Raw genomic sequence first — 19,753 nt, forward strand, 5'->3', positions numbered from 1 at the left:
AAGTGGATAAAACAATTTAAAAATTAACCGGAGAGTGGTCATATTTTTTGGGCAATATTTTAGTAGAAATTAGAGTTGCATTTTTACCGTATTATCCTTTAGTTTTGTCTCTACTTAAACATAAAGATGTAGATGTATTTTTTAACCAAAAAAATGAAAAATCCAAACAAGGGAAGCTCTTTAAATAATGGTATAAATAATAATAAAAAAAATTAAAAGTTCTATTTGTATTTTAAAGAAGAAGGCATTTAGGATGTAATTATGAATTATTGGAGGAGATGCTAACGGCTAAGTCAAGTTTAGAACCTCTATCTAGTTTCAAAAGCTATCCAAGTTGGAAGATTTTGCGAAGATTGAAGACAGTAAATGAGTAAATTTACGTGAATGGGCCTTGAGATGCAATTTTGAGGGCTGTATCCAGCCTTATGTCGTCCCTTGGGTGTGTTAAAAGAATCTGATGCCTAATGATTGTACAGTAAATGAGTAAATTTACATTTACTAATCCAGATTGCCTCCTATTTGTTTTTTTTTTTTTTTTTTTTTTTTTTTTTTTTTTTATTTAAAAAATATTCAAATAAAAGTACCAAAAACCTTACCATAATTTAGATACAAAGTTTTATAGCACAACTAGTACCTTTCCAGACAGGAATAGAGCCAAGATTTGGAATTAGGGGGCGGCTTTGTTGTTGGCTGCGTGCAGTGGCTTTGGTCTCTGGCTCTGCTGTTTAGATACTTCAGGGTTTTTTTTCTTTTTTTTTTTCGAAGTGTCTTTGATGCATACTGCTGGATAAGGACAAAATTATTTTGTTTAAAATATTTAAAGAGTCGGGTTTTTTGTTTTGGATAAAATTAGTTAATTGAACTTAATTTTTTTTACTATTGGTAATTTTTGTTAATGGGCTAATTTTTTGGACTTGTATATATATTATTTTAATTTTAGATCTATGAATTTGTTATAGCCTTTAAAATGAGGAAAATTCTAGAATTACGAACGTTTTTATAAATTGTTAATGTCGTTAGTGGTTATTATTATGTAAAAAAAAGTGATGTAAGTGGTAGGCCTAGATGCAAACCAATAAGAATTTGCTACTTCAATAATTTGTAAATATATTGTATAAAAGTTTTGTGGTTGTAACATTACTCTAAAAAAAAATTAAAAATATTGTTAAGGAGAGTAAAATGTAATTTTATAAAACAAAATTGCTAAAATTATTACCTATATATACTAATAATTTATTAAAAAAATTGGGGGTGGGGGGTGGGGGGGTTGAGGGCATTGCTCCTCATTGTCCAAGGGTGGCTCCATCCCTGTTTCCAAGAGTGTTTGGGAGAGTATGGTGACGAATGGGTTTGAGCTATAAGGGCAACATATTTAATATGTAACCATCTAAAAAAATGGACACCTCCTTATGTTTCTAACAAAAACATCCAATGTTCAAATTAGGAATGACATTAGGGCAAGATGAGACCAAATCTTGGGTGCCTAAACAAATTTTGGGCCAGGATAGGGTATGGTCACTTCATGGCCCAATAATGCCTTTTTTATGTGAAGATGTATTGTATGTGTAAATAAATTGTTGTAAAAATTTGAACTTAATTGAAGTTATAATATTTTGATCCACTAAATGCTGTTCTTTTTTTCTTTTTTATATTTTGTCAAAATAGGCAAATATAGTGGGGGAGGAAGAGGTGGGGTTTAAATTACAAACTTAGGGTAGCACAAAGAATATCATGACCATTGGGCTATCACTTGAACGCCAATTTGTGGTAATGTTACTTTTATGCTTACTTTTCTAATTTCAAAGAGTACCCCCCTCATCTCCCCTCATGGCATCAAACAATAAAACAACTCAAATTTGACTATGGTGTTTTTGTCTATCAATTTTCAATTCCCCAATTATTTAAGTTTTGTTAAAAATCCTCTCTCAAAGTCGGTCAACCTAGATTTTGCTTGACATGTGTCTAGCAAATACTATTAAGTGTGGATCTCTGGATTTATACCTAATTGTTTGCAACAAATGTCCCAAACTATGTAAAGCCCAAAATAGGTTGGCCCAACTTAAATGGGATATGATAGGCTTCTTATGGTCTAACAATATTGTCAATACATTATTTTCGTTTTGCAAGAACCAAGCTTTTGTTTTGTTTTTTTTTTTTAATCTAGATGACGAACTTTATTCAACTAAATGAGAGGCCCAATTGGGCCCTAAACTTATTAGAGATCTCATAGATGGTATTTATTTAGTTAACTTATCTAGCTTGTGTAAGACTTTTAAAAATCTTTATTTCATTTTTTTAGTGTAAAATTTATATCTTCTAATGTTTTGGATTTGGATCATTTATGGTTTTGAAGACTTCATCAATTCCATTGTAATTTTGTATTCGCTTTGAAAGAAAATTTTGTAATTTATATTGAAAATAAAACCTTTAAGAATTTTATTAGGAAGATGCATGATAATAGATTATTTTTATTACATAAAATCTAGCATAATTTTGGTAAAAGATAACAACTTCTTTCTTGATATGTTTGTACATGTCTAAAACAAACTAGACAATAATTGGAGTTTAAAAGTAATATAATTAGTGTAACGTGGTTCCCAAACAAAAATTTCTGACTTTATTCCTGCTTTTATATATGTGTGTGTGTGTGTGTGTGAAGAAGTTGGGATCAAATCTTAGATATGCATCCACAACAGGAGTGAATTTGCATCAAGCCAAGAGGTCATCGACTTCTACATGTACATTGTGGCTCTCACACATGCAGGGATGAAATCAGAATTTTGAGTTAGGGTGTGCAGTTTTACTGTTGGTTATGTGCAGTGATTTTATCCTCTGATTCTACTACTTTAGTATGTAAGAACAAAATTATTTTTGTTTAGAATTTTTTGAAGGGCAGGGTTATTTATTTTAGATAAAATTAGTTAATTAAGCTTAATTTTTTTTTTAGTTTTACTGGTAATTTTTGTTGTTGAGCTTTTTTTTTTTGGGACTTGTATACTTTGTTTTAGATATTAGATCTATAAATTTTTTTATGGTCACTAAAATGAGGAAAATGCTAGAGTTGCAAGTTTTTTATAAATTACTTATGTAATAAGTGGTTACTAGTAAGTAAAAAAATGACGTGAGTGGTGTGCCCATATGCGAATCAATAAGAATTTGCTACCAAAAAGGTTTGTAAAAATGTTATAAAAAAGTTTGTAAATATAACATTACTCTTAAAAGAATCAATGATATTGTTAAAGGGAAATAAAATGTAATTTTATAGAACAAAATTGCTAAAATTAACACACATATATATATAATAATATTTTTCTAAAAAAAAAAAATTAGGGGTGGCCATTGCCCCCTAGTCCAAGGGTAGTTCCGCCCCTGCACACACGACACAACTACAATGAGTCACAAGGAACCTTTTTTTTTTTTTTCATAGATGTCTTTATGTTTCCCTTTTTTTTCATGGGGAATTTTGAGAATATTGTATTCTTAATGGATTCGTCCAAAACATTGTATGAATTCTTGAGGAGAAAAAAATTACTAAAATTAAATTAAAGTTGGGTTAAGTGTATACATGGATAGAGATTCTTTTTTTTTTCTTTTTTCTTTTCCTTTTAAGATCAACTATTTTAACCAATCACTCCCTATATTCCCACAGTTTTCTAATTATACTGTTGTTTTCTTATCATCTGAGTGGTGTTATCGTTCCTCACTAAGCAAATCAATGACTGTGTTTGGCTAACCTATTTGCTTGATATTGAGATAAAAAGTGATTTTTAAATAAATTAACTTTAAGCAAATAAACCGACTTATTTTCTTAAACTCCTTTTTTATTTCACATTTAAGCAAATAAGCTAACAGTAAATAAGCACCCCCAAACATGCAATCAGAATTAAAATTTAAAATTATATTGAAATGATCTTTTAACGTATTTGCTTGATATTTGTATTTTAAAGAAGGCAATTAGGATGTAATTATGAATTATTGGAGGGGATGCTAAGTGCTAAGTCAAGTTTAGAACCTCTATCTAGTTTCAAAAGCTATCCAAGTTGTATATATTAGAACCTTTAATTCTCTCTGTTTGTTTGTTTCTCAAAAGCTATCCAAATTGAAATATTTTGCCGAAGATTGAAGACAGTAGATGGGTGAAAAGAGATGCGAACATAATGGCCCATGAATTACGTGAATGGGCCTTGAGATACAATTTGAGGGCTGTATCCAGCCTTATGTCGCCCCATGGGAGTGTTAAAAGAATCTGATGGCTAATGATTTGTACAGTAAATGAGTAAATTTACATTTACTAATCCAGATTGCCTTCTATTTGTTTATTTTTTTTCATTTAAAAAATATTCAAATAAAAGTACCAAAACCTTACTATAATTTAGATATTGTGTACCTTGTAGGTCTAATGTAATGCATTAGGTACTAAATGTAACGTGTAAGCCAAGAGTTTTATAGCACAATTAATTGGCACATCATTACATCATTTGAACAAATTGGTACCTTTCTAGGAGTGTTTGGGAGAGTACAATGACGGGTGGATTCGAGCTCTGAGGGAAAAATATTTAATATGTAAGTATTTATAACCATTTAAAAAGAATGGACACCTCTTGATGTTTCAAATAAAAACATCCGAAGTTCAAATTAGGAATGATAATGGGGCAGAATGAGGCTAGATCACGGGTGCCTAAACAAACTTTGGGCCAAGATAGGATATGGTCACTTTATGGCCCAAAAATGCTTTTTTATGTGAAGATGTATTATGTATGTGTAAATAAATTATTGTAACCGCTTCTAAAAATAAAATATATATATATATATTTATATATTTTTTTGTAACCAATTGAACTTAATTGAAGTTATAATATTTTGAGTCACTAAGTACTATTTTTTTTTTCTTTTTTATATTGTTGTTAAGATAGGCATATATAGTGGGGGAGGAAGAGGTGGGGTTTAAATTACAAACTTAGGGTAGCACAAAGAATATCATGACCATTGGGCTATCACTTGAACCCCAACTTGTGGTAATCAAAGATTACTTTCATTTTCACTTTTCTAATTTCAAAAGAGGTCCCTCCACCCCCCCCCCTCCCCCTCACCTCCCCTTCCCCATGGCATCAAACAATAAAACAACTCAAATTTGACTATGGTGTTTTTGTTTATCAATTTTCAATTCTCCAATAATTTAGGACCCATTTGGTAATGTTGTTCTAGTAACATTATTTGTATTTTTTAGAAATATGTATGGATGAAAAAATATATAGAAATACATATAATGTTGTTTAAAACTAAAAACATGTCATTAAAAACCCTCTCTCAAAGTCAGTCAACCTAGATTTTGCTTGACATGTGTCTATAGCAAAGACTATTAAGTGTGGATCTCTCAATTCAGACCTAATCATTTGCAACAAATGTCCCAAACTATGTAAAGCCCAAAAAATAGGTTGGCCCAACTTAAATGAGATATGATAGGCTTCTTATGGTCTAACAATATTGGCAATACATTATTTTCGTTTTGCAAGAACCAGGCTTTTTATTATTATTTAGACAATGAACTTACTCAACCAAATGAAAGGCCCAATTGGGCCCTAAACTTATTAGAGACCTCATAGATGGTATTTATTTAGTCAACTTAGCGTGTGTTTGGCTACAAATTAAAAAGTCAGTTTATTTTACTATTTAACTTATTTTTGCTACTATTTATGGGTCCTACTACACTTTTTTGTATTATTTCAACTAATTTTTACATTTATTTACAGTACTTTCAGTAAAGAGTTTTCAATATCAACAAAATAAGCGGATCCCAAACAGACCCTTATTTAGTTTGTGTAAGACACTAAGACTTTTAAAAATCTTTATTTCATTTTTTTAGTGTAAAATTTATATCTTCTAATGTTCTAGATTTGGATCATTTGTGGTTTTGATGACTTCATCAATTCCATTGTAATTTTGTATTCGCTTTGAAAGAAAATTTTGTAACTTATATTGAAAATAAAACCTTTAAGAATTTTATTAGGAAGACGCATGATAATAGATGATTTTTATTGCATAAAATCTAGCATAATTTTGGTAAAAGATAACAGCTTCTTTCTTGATATGTTTGTACATGTCTAAAACAAACTAGACAATATATAATTGGAGTTTAAAAGTAATAAGTTCTCTTCAAAAAAATGATTTAGAAAATATATAATTACATCAACATTCATAATTTTATATATATTTATAAATTATGATTTACTCTAAATTTAATTCAAGAGATTTGTCTTGATTAATTTATCATTAGCATAATGTGGTTCCCAAACAAAAATTTATGACTCTATTCCTACTTTTATATATGTGTGTGTGAAGAAGTTGGGATCAAATTTTAGATATGCATCCACAAAGGAGAGGATTTGCGTCAAACCAAGAGGTAATTGGCTTCTACATGTACACTGAGGCTCTCACACATGACACAACTACAATGGGTCACAAGGAACCTTTTTTTTTTTTTTTTTCATACCTCTCTTCATGTTTCCCTTTTTCATGGGGAATTTTGAGAATATTGTATTCTTAATGGATTCGTCCAAAACATTATATGAATTCTTGATGCGAAAAAAATTACTAGAATTAAATTAAAGTTGGGTTAAGTGAATACATGGATAGAGCTTCTAATGCTATTTTTTTTCTTTTAAGATCAACTATTTTAACCAATCACAACCTATATTCCAACAGTTTTCCAGTTCTGCTGTTGTTTTCTTATTATTTGAGTGGTGGTTTTATCGTTCCTCACCAAGCAAGTCAATGACTCTGTTTGGCTAACCTATTTGCTTAATATTGAGATAAAAAGTGAATATTAAATAAATTAACTTTAAGAAAATAAACAAAATTATTTTCTTAATAAAGTCCCTTTTTATTTCACATTTTAGCAAATAAACTAACAGTAAATAAGCACGGTCAAACATGACCTCAGAATTAAATTTTAAAATTATTTTGAAATGAACTTTTATCCTCTTTCATATGAATTCAATTTTAATAATAAATTGTATTTTTCTATGGGATAATATTAATAAAAATACATCTTTTGTCGTGTATTTCGTTCTATCAACTACAACTTGTCACACATATATATTGTTTATTCTAAAACGACCAAAGTTTAGAGAGGAAAAAAATTAAATATATGACATATTATAATTAGTGGAGTATAAAATGAAACACTTGAAGTGAAATACAGAATTTTTGTTCAATGATATTTGTAACCTCAAGTTAAGTTGAGAGTGAACTAAATTGGACAAACCAATTATTAATACTTCTTTCTAATTCTAGTAAGTTCGGGTACCCAACCATAATGTACATGAAGTTTCTAAAAACTTGTTCATGTGAACAGAGTAATTTAATTCTTGAATTGACTTGTCAAGACTCAAGAGTCTTTAGATTAATTCATTCTTTCTTTGTTTTTTTTTGAGAAGCCATTCTTTCTTTGTTAATTTTTAATTTATGAAACGTATTCTTAAGCCTTTACTATCAATTTTTCAACCATAACAAGATTGGAAACTTTTTAAAGTATGTTATTCTTCTCTCTGCTAAGTAACAAGATTTGGTAAAGTATAAAATTATGCTTCTAAAATCTTTATTAACATCTTTAAACAACTCCTATGTGCATGTGTGGGGGAATGCTCCTGTGCAGTGCTGTGCATCCCATGCATGGGTTGCTTATATAAACCATTTCTCTCTCTCTCTCTCTCTCTCTCTCTATATATATATATATATACATACAATCAATTTTCAACTTAGGATACAACTCCATAATAATTATTTTTTATTATCATACTAAGTCACCAATTAGTTTATGTTGTATGCGGGAGTTAGCTGACTTACGATGCAACTCCATAATAACTAAAACCCATTGTATAAGCTATACTTGGTTCCTTTTTATGAGTTCTCCTTCTACACCCTGAAATTGGGAAATTACGTTAAAGACCTAAAATTTATACCATATTTCATAATAAGTTCTATTTTTTTAGTTTTGTCAATTAAAATTCCAAAATGTTGAAATTGTTTCAAGAAAAAGCATTAATTTGTCCATCTCCTTTATTCTATAGTAACAAAGTACAAATAAAAAAGAGGTGAACAAGGTTTAAGTAAAACACAAAGTTTTCTCAATGATTTCTTTTTGCTACATTATTGTTAGAGATGGGAGAGAGACTTCAAGTTCAAACGAGTAGATATTAAGAGTTTTATGTAATTTTCCTAAACAAAGCATGTGTCATCCTGTGGACTTCAAAGATTATTATTATATATGAAAAAGAGGTAGGTAGACAGCTAACCCAAGCACACTTTCAAGTATTATATGTTGTATTAGTTGAGGTGTGACTAAAATGAACGTTCCAGTGGGATTCCTTCCATGCTTAATATAGCCAAAATTAGGACAGCTAAAACAAAAGTCAGCTCTTAATATGTCATGACAAAAGAGTAGTTACACTAATATCATCATATCAACATTCCTCATGCGTTTTTTTGTTTAATCTAAATCCAACTTTAACTTGGAATTGGAAGCTGCAATTAATTATCAAATACCAACTTGTTCAATTATTTATTAATTTGCTCTCTATATAAGGTGACTGAGATTTCTTCCTTTCTTTTCTTCTTGTAACAACAATGGCAACTGATGATCTTCGCACAGATTCTTCCGACTACCGGGTTGAGCTTCTATCGCCGGAAGCAGCCGGCATGGTTCCGGCTGCACCAAGGGAGCCAACATGGCAACTCAACATGGATCAGTTTCGGTCGGCAGAGAGGCACATGAATTCCAACTTTGGTTGTGGATCTTTTTGGCAGACATTAAGTATGCATGCTATTCTTCTCCTGTTTATATAATCTTATTGTGCTAATTAATTAAGCTTTAATTACAATTACTTATTTTGTTTCTCTATCTTTTGTTAGTGAGGCAAAAAAAAATTGCAGCATACTACAAGAGGCAGGAAAAAATTCTCAAAGGATTTGATGAAATCGACAAATTTACCGAGCAGGGTTTTTTGCCTGAAAGTATGACAGAGGTTTGTTGTTTAATTTATCAAATATGCTTAAATCGAGTCACATACTCACGAGCAACAACCAATTTTAATGGTTTGTAACCATATTTTGTTTTGGTTATTGAGAAATGAAGCAAATGAAATGTGCTCCTTTTGAGATGGGGTTGAGATCAACACTTATAATTGTTGTTGATTCATCTTATTCATTTACTTAGGGAAAAAGTGACATATCAAATCTAGTAACTATTTGGGGTTGGATTGGTTGTCTCATGAGGTCTCAAAATGTGTATATCTTTACCTAACTCTCTTTGTCTCTCACACATAAACCTTTTTTTGTGTTTCAGGATGAAGAAAAGCAACTTGCTAGGGGTGAGAGTCTGGCAATATATGCATCTAACATAGCTAACGTTGTGATTTTCATTGCAAAAGTGTTTGCTTGTGTTGAGAGTAAATCACTGGCAGTGATAGCTTCCACCTTAGACTCCCTTTTGGATCTTTTATCTGGTTTCATCCTATGGTTTACTTCTCATGCTATGAAAAAACCAAATCACCATTGGTATCCTGTTGGAAAGAACCGAATGCAACCTGTGGTAAGCCTTCCTAACTAGAAAAACATTAAATTGAAGTTCTTAGAAGATTACAAATGATTTCTTAATTGCAGAACTGTTAATTAATGAAGCCATATGATGCCGTTGACTTAATTTACAATCATATGATATCTCAATTTCTTTTTAATAAATTGAACTTTAAACCCTTAAATTTTGTGGTTATTATTATTTTGGTTTCTTAAGTTTGATATTTTTCGTTTTAGTCCATCAAATTTAATTCTTTTTTTTCAAAATGGTTATTTTGTCCATTTTTGTGACAGATTTGGGTCCTCTCTCTCTCTCTCTCCTTAGTTACAATTTTATTGACATAGACAAAATGACCATTTTGAAAATAGAATCAAACCTTTATTTTATTTTTTTTGAGAAGAGGCAGAATCAAACTTTGTGGACTAAAATGAAAAATCTCAAATTTAAAAAAACAAAATGAAAATTATTCCAAACTTTTAAGGTCAAAAGTATAATTTAGCCTTTTAAAAAAATTAAAAAAAAAAAAAAAAACTGTTAAAACTATTATCAATTTTATTACAAAAACTTTACTAATGGACATATTAATGAATAACATCAGTGTCAATAAATAATATATTAAATAAAATTTTATTAACTTTTTTTTGTTTTGTATTTAAAATTTGACACATGAGTTTATAAGTTTTATGTATAAAAAATTGATGTACTAATATTACTCTTTTTCCTAAAAATGAGATCTCATGTCTAGTGCCAAAGAAAAAAAAAAGGAGAATTTAGTGGGTTTTGAGCTAAGTACCGTATTAAATATTATGATGTTATCAAAATCTGGAACACCTTCATCATTTTCCTCTTTCTTTTGTCATCATAAAATGGTGTTGTAATTATGGTCAATAACATAGAAATAAGAATTCCACTTTCTTATTTAGCTCCAATGGGCAATTTTGCAGGGCATTGTTGTTTTTGCATCAGTAATGGCGACACTTGGATTACAAATATTGTTCGAATCAGGTCGACAACTCCTTGCAAAAGTGAGTTTCAATAAATTCAATTTGCAATTCATTCAATAGTTTTGGGCTGCACCAGTCTCAGTACTCTATGATGCTTTTACATTCAAATTTTAAAACCTGAAAAAATCTCTCATGTTTTTAGAGATTCTACTATATAGTCATAAATAAGTGGTATTGACACCCTCTATAGTGTTTGATGTTTAGGATTTTAATCTCGTCTCTCACTTATGTTTTCTGTTAGTATTTGACCCATTACTATTTCCTGAAGTCACCATTAAATTTATATATGCAGACTCAGCCTGAAAGGGACCCCATGAAAGAAAGATGGATGATAGGAATTATGATCTCAGTCACAGTAGTAAAATTTGTGCTCATGGTATACTGTCGCAGATTCGAAAATGAAATTGTTAGGGCATATGCTCAAGACCATTTCTTCGATGTGATCACCAATGCAATCGGTCTTGTAACAGCAGTTTTGGCTATCAAATTCTACTGGTGGCTCGATCCTACTGGTGCTATCATTGTAAGTCTATGATATCTATTGTTAAATTTGTCACAATTGTAAGAGATTTTACTAATTGAGTTAACTGGAACTCGTGTCATAATTAATCACTGATCCATTATTGCAAATGACGTCAATGCAGATAGCTTTATACACAATTAGTAATTGGTCAAGGACTGTGATGGAGAATGTATGGTCACTAATTGGGAGGACAGCCCCGCAAGAGTATTTAGCAAAGCTAACATATCTTATTTGGAACCATGACAAGGAGATTAAGCACATTGACACAGTTAGAGCATACACATTTGGGTGTAACTACTTTGTTGAGGCTGACATAGTTTTACCAGAGGAGATGCCCCTTGGTCAAGCACATAATATTGGGGAGAGCCTTCAAGAGAAGATTGAACAACTCCCCCAAGTTGAACGAGCATTTGTTCATGTGGATTTTGAAACAACTCACAAGCCAGAACACAAGCCAAAGGCTTCATAACAACCAAGAAAAGCATAACAAGGAGGATAAATAATGGTTTGTCACGTTTGTGTGCATGTTAAAGAGGGATGGATATTCATCGTGTAAGGAGTCCAACCAAACTTTCACGGCCTCTTCGGGTTGGTTTTTTCCTTTACCAGTGAGTAATTGGTCTATAAAAAGTTTTAAGATGCCTCTATTTACTATTTAGTCTACTGACACTTCACTTATTAAGATTGAAAATTTTGGATTCGGATTTATTGTAAGCTATAACCTCATGTATACGCATTAATACATCTAAAAAATAATAATAAAAATAAGACATTTCTATTTACCATTTAGTCTACTGACAATTCACTTTTTAAAATTAGAAAACTTAGGTTCAGATTTATCGTGAAATTGAAATTAAAAAAAAAAAAAAAAAACTTATTTGCTTATATTTTATTTTTGGACATCTAAATTAAGAATCTCAAATAGAGAAAGCCCCTTAAATAGTAGTATAGATAAATGTTGTAAGGACCAGATATGAGTTCCTTAGCCCAAAGGGTGGACGGACTTAAGTCCAAAAAAGCTCAATACAATCAATTTGTAGAGAGTGAGTTGGAAAATTGGACTTTAATGAGTTGGACAACAAGTAAAATGGATTCAGATGACAAAAAAAGAAAGATAGACTGATTTGAACTAAAAAAAATCCTTCTTGGCAAAGTCTGAGGAAATCAATTCATAGACATACATACATATATATATATATATATCAAGTTTGATTACAAATTCAGTTCTTGATTGCTACAGTGTTTTTCTCTTAATTTCTTCCCCTTATTTCCTCAGGGGTCTCTTACATTATATATCTCCCTTTGAATGATCTTGATCCTCCACTTGTCAATCGTCCAAGTCACCACTTGAGTGCTTGTCTTATTGGACACCCTCATAGGCCCTCTATGAGTTGGGGCGAACAAGGCAGCACTATTTAGGGATATTCTCCATATAAATGCGGCCAGAGAGTTAGCTGCAGAGCATTCAATGCGATGGTAACAGCTTTTTCTTAGATATTTCTCAACTCTCACTTTGTCTCGTACGTTCACAGTGCATATCCTTATCAACAAAACTTTCTGGAATGTCACTCTAGATAATAAAGCTCACCTTCTGACCCCTTCTTTGTTTAGCCGAAGAGAAGTATCTCCTCTGCATACTTCTTCTCAGCTTATCTCTCTCAGCCTTTACAGTCATAACTTGCTTGTGAAGTTCTTGGTCTTACTCCTTCCTTACTATTGATTTATTCTCATATCACTATGCTTCCTCGGACAAACCCAAGGCCCAATATATATTTTGGACTGAGTCCCCACAAATGTCATTTTAAGGGGGGAAAAAAAGACAATTATTTTGTATATATTTTATAATGTAATTATAGTGAACAGAAAATAAAATAAAGAACACCAAAATTCGTGCTACTCAAAAGATAATTTTCACTATGAAAATCATGGAGTGGGTGAGGGAGAAATTAATTAGCACAAGTCATGATTTCTCTGTCATTATTCACTTTGAAAGTTGAATTCCACCAATCAAGATTTCTCTATAGTGCTGTAGGAGATTTCTATCTTATCTAAAAACTTGAACTTTTTAAAGGGATAGTGGATAATGCATCATGCATGATAAATGGTAAAAAAAGAAAAAAAATAGAGTTCAAAACTATTTTTAATTGCCGAAAGTGATTTGAAAACATAAAAATTAGTCCCTATCAAAACGTCATTGTTTTAATTCATAAATTATTTTACTTTCCATAACAAGACAATTACACATTTCCACTTGTTGGGTTCTACCATCTCACTTGCTTACAGTGGGATAACCACTTGTGCACACTAGCAAATTAACAATGATTCGTATAATATCTCATATATGGCGCTGTTAACAATTACCTTTAGGATATTTGTTTGATCATTTTAGAAAAATTTAAATACAATTTTTATAGGAAATATAAAAAACGGTTCAGATACATTTTTCATTTTTATAACTAAAAATATTTACTAAACTAAAAATGTTTTAATACTACTTTTATAAAAAAAATATAAAATAAAAAAAACTGTCAAAAATTCAATAATATTTTTCTTTTTTATATAAAAATTTAAAAAATATTTAACCTATACTTCTATAACATTGGTAACTTCTCTCCCAATGCCCATGCTCAAATGCGCAGGCTCAAAGTAACTTTTCTTCTAATAAATACACTACCATACTTTGTAGGTCACACCGTCGTAGAGAGAAAATAATATGAAACTCGTGAAGACGTAGTTGAGTTTCCCGTTGGCCACCATCAAACAATGACAGCGGCTGATGATAAGATGCTTGCCTATCAACATCAAAGCTCACAATAGTCCAAAAAGATAATTATAGGTGGCTGAACAAAACATTGTCATTAAAACATTAAAAAAATTAATTTTTTTTTCTTTTTCATAAATAATTTTTTAAAATATTTTTCAAATTAATACTCTTAAATATTGGTTAACATTTTCCTATTATTTATTAAAAATAACTGTTAAACATAAAACCAAAAAAAAAAAAAAAGTAATTTCAATACTAAAAGTCTAAAACTACTACTGTATTAATTTTACTAAAATTAGTTTATTAGTTTATAAATTTACATGACAATGAATATAGTTTATAAATTTACATGACAATGAATATAACTGATTACATTAGTATTATTTTATAATAAATTTAAAAAAAAAAGTATTTTGCCTTATGTTTTAAATAATCTTCTAGTGTTTTTAGGTCACATTGCCATTAATTCATTCCGATACTAAAATTTTAAAATAAATAAATTGAATTTTATCGAGTTATCAATAATTTAAATAAATACAAAATTGAAACTAATTAATTATTATTTAAATGTTGATCATATGGTAATTTCAATAGTCTCATTTTATTAAAATTTAAATTCATGAACATATATTTTTAACTCGAATGACAAAGAGGTAAACACATTAAATGAATTTTCTTATAAAAATACTAGCCTAATCACATGTATTTTTTTTTTTTTGGTATAGTCGATGTTTTTTTTTTTTTTCAAATTTTGAGTAAGTTTGTTCTGAAGACATGGATTAGTAGGAGAGTGTTTTATTTTGTAAGCATTTTAAGGGGAGTTTGAGATATATTTTTATCAGGTTATCCTCAAGTTTTTTCTTGTTAAACTTAAGGTTTAAGGTTATTTTAAACCACATAAAAGTCCAGTTAAAAGAGAAAAATCCTCTTATACATAGATAATTTTCTAAACAAAACCAATTAAGTTGTACAAGTAATTATTTTAAGGAAAAAAAGGATAATTATTTTCTATATTTTATAGTGTAAGTAAAGTGAAACAGAAATAATATATTCTTTTTAAAAAAAAATACACAAATGAGCATCCATGCTTTTCCTAGGATATTTTTCATTATGAAAATCACGAAGTTGGTGAGGGAGTAATCAATTAGAGAAAAAAGAATGATGTATTAATATTGACCGACACAACAAAAGCAAGGAAGGGGTTTCTTTATTAATTATTACTAGGCGTAACCCGTGCGATGCACGGGAAATGTATTGAGTACAATATATAATTTAATCTTTGTTTATTTTACTACAACACCAAAATTGAATTTGTAAAATAAAATCATATAGCTAAAACATTTGTTAACAGCTATACGTTTCAGACATTTATTAAACTATATTATTATTATTATTATTATTATTATTATCAACTTAACAGTATTTTAATATATGATACCAACATGCTTCAAGAAAATGTCCAACACTGAAAACAATTTCGAAAACAAACTCAACTAAACAGTTTGATGAATAAATATATTACAATCTATAATATAAGCCAAGAAATAAACTTTGAAACCAATATGAACAAAATCCACGTCAAACAAAACCATTTCGATCATTAAGAATATGACTCACTAAAGTCATGAAAAACACAGGATTCATTACCAAAAAAAAAAAGAAAAAGCATCTTTAGTCTTTATAGATTTTGCCTAAGTACCCAGATACGATGACACATACTCACACAAAAAGAGACATAAACACAGACAATTAAAGAAAAAATAAGAAAAACAAAAGAGACGTAAACACGGACAATTAAAGAAAAAATATAGGAAAAAAAAGTTAGGAATAGAAATATAAGATAAAGATGGGTTACCCTCAAAAAGAATAATCCATGGATATTCATTGAAATCTTCTAGATAATTTCTGATAATAGAAAAAATAAAACCCAAAAGTTATGATGTTAAAACTTCCAAAAGGCCAAAAAAAAATTTTTTTTTTTTAAATCAGAAGATTCAAAGCTTCAAAAGTATTGAAATAAAACAATATATATATATATATATATATACACATAATTACGCAATAGAGAAATACAATAGAAAGAAGGGAATCCATGATTATAGCTTTTCCACTTATGTATTGGACTCCTCTCCTTCTTCGGTCAATGCATCAAGGTTAGGGTTATTTGATTTGTTCAATAAAAATTTGAAGATTTAATTAAAAGATTCAGGCCCAGCAATTAAATAAACAAAACAACAATTGACAAACTTATAAGAAAAAACAACAAATCTATAATTTTTATTGAACAAATCAAATAACCCTAACCTTGATGCATTGACCGAAGAAGGAGAGGAGTCCAATACATAAGTGGAATATGTGAATTGTGAAGCATGAGCCGCCCTCAAAAAAAATCTTGAAGAAAAATAAGTTTTAAGGAGAAAATTGTGTTGCGGCAAAAATAAGTTTTTGGGGCTTAGGTTTTCTACGCAAGCAATTCTTAAATAGGAGAGAGTAGATGCGGTGGGAGAGTGTCCTTATTTGGCTAGAAGTCTAATTTGCATTGGAAAAGGAAAACAGTGATGAAGTGGAAAATTTAATTTAATTTAAATTTAATTTAAATATTGTGATGACGTGGAAAATTATGGGAGCTTCAAAAGTTTCGGTTTTTTATATATATAGATTACTCCCCTTCTCACTTTTTTTTGTCTTTTATTCTATTTTGAGATGTCCCAAAATATTGTCATGTTTCTAAAAATAAAAGTTATTAATTTACTAATATTTCTATTATACCCCTATTAATTTACTAATTCAATTTTTTGATAAATTTTTTTAAAGGTAATTTTGGAAACTTATATATTTTTAAAAGGTAGACAAGATAATAAATGATATTCCCTTAAACAGACAAGATAATAAATGATATTCTCTTAAAAAGTTTAATTTTTCAAACAGGACAAAAAAAAAGGGACGAAGGGAGTATTAATTAATGACACCGACTCCAAAGTCCAAATTGAGTAAATAATTATTAGTTCATTTATTTATGGGTTAAGTTAATGAGTGCTCTTACGGTAATGGTTAATCATATATTTTAGGAAAATTTTGACACCACCTTTATAGAAAAAAAAAAAAAAAAACTGTCAAAATATTAATTATTTTTTTCTTTTCCTATAAAAACTTTCTTTAAATGGATTGTTAATCATTTCCCCAATAATATCTGTTAGCATTTCTCTTTATTTATTTGGCTGCAATGGAATAAGTGCATTTAGGATGTAATTATGAATTATTGGAGGAGATGCTAACGGCTAAGTCAAGTTTAGAACCCCTATCTAGTTTCAAAAGCTATCCAAGTTGGAAGATTTTGCGAAGATTGAAGACAGTAAATGAGTAAATTTACGTGAATGGGCCTTGAGATGCAATTTTGAGGGCTGTATCCAGCCTTATGTCGTCCCTTGGGTGTGTTAAAAGAATCTGATGCCTAATGATTGTACAGTAAATGAGTAAATTTACATTTACTAATCCAGATTGCCTCCTATTTGTTTTTTTTTTTTTTTTTTTTTCATTTAAAAAATATTCAAATAAAAGTACCAAAAACCTTACCATAATTTAGATACAAAGTTTTATAGCACAACTAGTACCTTTCCAGACAGGAATAGAGCCAAGATTTGGAATTAGGGGGCGGCTTTGTTGTTGGCTGCGTGCAGTGGCTTTGGCCTCTGGCTCTGCTGTTTAGATGCTTCAGGGTTTTTTTTCTTTTTTTTTTTCGAAGTGTCTTTGATGCATACTGCTGGATAAGGACAAAATTATTTTGTTTAAAATATTTAAAGAGTCGGGTTTTTTGTTTTGGATAAAATTAGTTAATTGAACTTAATTTTTTTTACTATTGGTAATTTTTGTTAATGGGCTAATTTTTTGGACTTGTATATATATTATTTTAATTTTAGATCTATGAATTTGTTATAGCCTTTAAAATGAGGAAAATGCTAGAATTACAAACGTTTTTATAAATTGTTAATGTCGTTAGTGGTTATTATTATGTAAAAAAAAGTGATGTAAGTGGTAGGCCTAGATGCAAACCAATAAGAATTTGCTACTTCAATAATTTGTAAAAATATTGTATAAAAGTTTTGTGGTTGTAACATTACTCTAAAAAAAAATTAAAAATATTGTTAAGGAGAGTAAAATGTAATTTTATAAAACAAAATTGCTAAAATTATTACCTATATATACTAATAATTTATTAAAAAAATTGGGGGTGGGGGGTGGGGGGGGTTGAGGGCATTGCTCCTCATTGTCCAAGGGTGGCTCCATCCCTGTTTCCAAGAGTGTTTGGGAGAGTATGGTGTCGAATGGGTTTGAGCTATAAGGGCAACATATTTAATATGTAACCATCTAAAAAAATGGACACCTCCTTATGTTTCTAACAAAAACATCCAATATTCAAATTAGGAATGACAATAGGGCAAGATGAGACCAAATCTTGGGTGCCTAAACAAATTTTGGGCCAGGATAGGGTATGGTCACTTCATGGCCCAATAATGCCTTTTTTATGTGAAGATGTATTGTATGTGTAAATAAATTGTTGTAAAAATTTGAACTTAATTGAAGTTATAATATTTTGATCCACTAAATGCTGTTCTTTTTTTCTTTTTTATATTTTGTCAAAATAGGCAAATATAGTGGGGGAGGAAGAGGTGGGGTTTAAATTACAAACTTAGGGTAGCACAAAGAATATCATGACCATTGGGCTATCACTTGAACCCCAATTTGTGGTAATGTTACTTTTATGCTTACTTTTCTAATTTCAAAGAGTACCCCCCTCATCTCCCCTCATGGCATCAAACAATAAAACAACTCAAATTTGACTATGGTGTTTTTGTCTATCAATTTTCAATTCCCCAATTATTTAAGTTTTGTTAAAAATCCTCTCTCAAAGTCGGTCAACCTAGATTTTGCTTGACATGTGTCTAGCAAATACTATTAAGTGTGGATCTCTGGATTTATACCTAATTGTTTGCAACAAATGTCCCAAACTATGTAAAGCCCAAAATAGGTTGGCCCAACTTAAATGGGATATGATAGGCTTCTTATGGTCTAACAATATTGTCAATACATTATTTTCGTTTTGCAAGAACCAAGCTTTTGTTTTTTTTTTTTTTTTAATCTAGATGACGAACTTTATTCAACTAAATGAGAGGCCCAATTGGGCCCTAAACTTATTAGAGATCTCATAGATGGTATTTATTTAGTTAACTTATCTAGCTTGTGTAAGACTTTTAAAAATCTTTATTTCATTTTTTTAGTGTAAAATTTATATCTTCTAATGTTTTGGATTTGGATCATTTATGGTTTTGAAGACTTCATCAATTCCATTGTAATTTTGTATTCGCTTTGAAAGAAAATTTTGTAATTTATATTGAAAATAAAACCTTTAAGAATTTTATTAGGAAGATGCATGATAATAGATTATTTTTATTACATAAAATCTAGCATAATTTTGGTAAAAGATAACAACTTCTTTCTTGATATGTTTGTACATGTCTAAAACAAACTAGACAATAATTGGAGTTTAAAAGTAATATAATTAGTGTAACGTGGTTCCCAAACAAAAATTTCTGACTTTATTCCTGCTTTTATATATGTGTGTGTGTGTGTGTGTGAAGAAGTTGGGATCAAATCTTAGATATGCATCCACAACAGGAGTGAATTTGCATCAAGCCAAGAGGTCATCGACTTCTACATGTACATTGTGGCTCTCACACATGCAGGGATGAAATCAGAATTTTGAGTTAGGGTGTGCAGTTTTACTGTTGGTTATGTGCAGTGATTTTATCCTCTGATTCTACTACTTTAGTATGTAAGAACAAAATTATTTTTGTTTAGAATTTTTTGAAGGGCAGGGTTATTTATTTTAG

General features: G+C 29.8%; 1 protein-coding gene across 3 annotated transcripts; it reads left to right on the top strand.

Annotated features, from left to right (window-relative positions):
- Nucleotides 1-8,311: 8,311 nt before the first annotated feature.
- On the top strand, nt 8,312-11,620 carry LOC115983700 (metal tolerance protein 10-like). Of its 3 annotated transcripts, none has more exons than XM_031106438.1 (7): nt 8,312-8,584; nt 8,651-8,812; nt 8,911-9,023; nt 9,344-9,589; nt 10,519-10,599; nt 10,871-11,101; nt 11,223-11,620. In XM_031106438.1, the coding sequence occupies exons 2-7, from the start codon at nt 8,698-8,700 to the stop codon at nt 11,568-11,570; spliced, it is 1,134 nt and encodes a 377-aa protein (XP_030962298.1). In that variant the 5' UTR covers nt 8,312-8,584; nt 8,651-8,697; the 3' UTR covers nt 11,571-11,620. The 3 variants fall into 3 exon arrangements, with proteins under 3 accessions (XP_030962298.1, XP_030962297.1, XP_030962299.1); XM_031106439.1 differs by having other exon boundaries at nt 8,318-8,334; XM_031106437.1 differs by having other exon boundaries at nt 8,312-8,812.
- The last annotated feature ends 8,133 nt before the right edge of the window (nt 11,621-19,753 follow it).

Source organism: Quercus lobata, chromosome 4 (assembly GCF_001633185.2).
Source record: "Quercus lobata isolate SW786 chromosome 4, ValleyOak3.0 Primary Assembly, whole genome shotgun sequence".
NCBI lineage: Eukaryota > Viridiplantae > Streptophyta > Magnoliopsida > Fagales > Fagaceae > Quercus > Quercus lobata.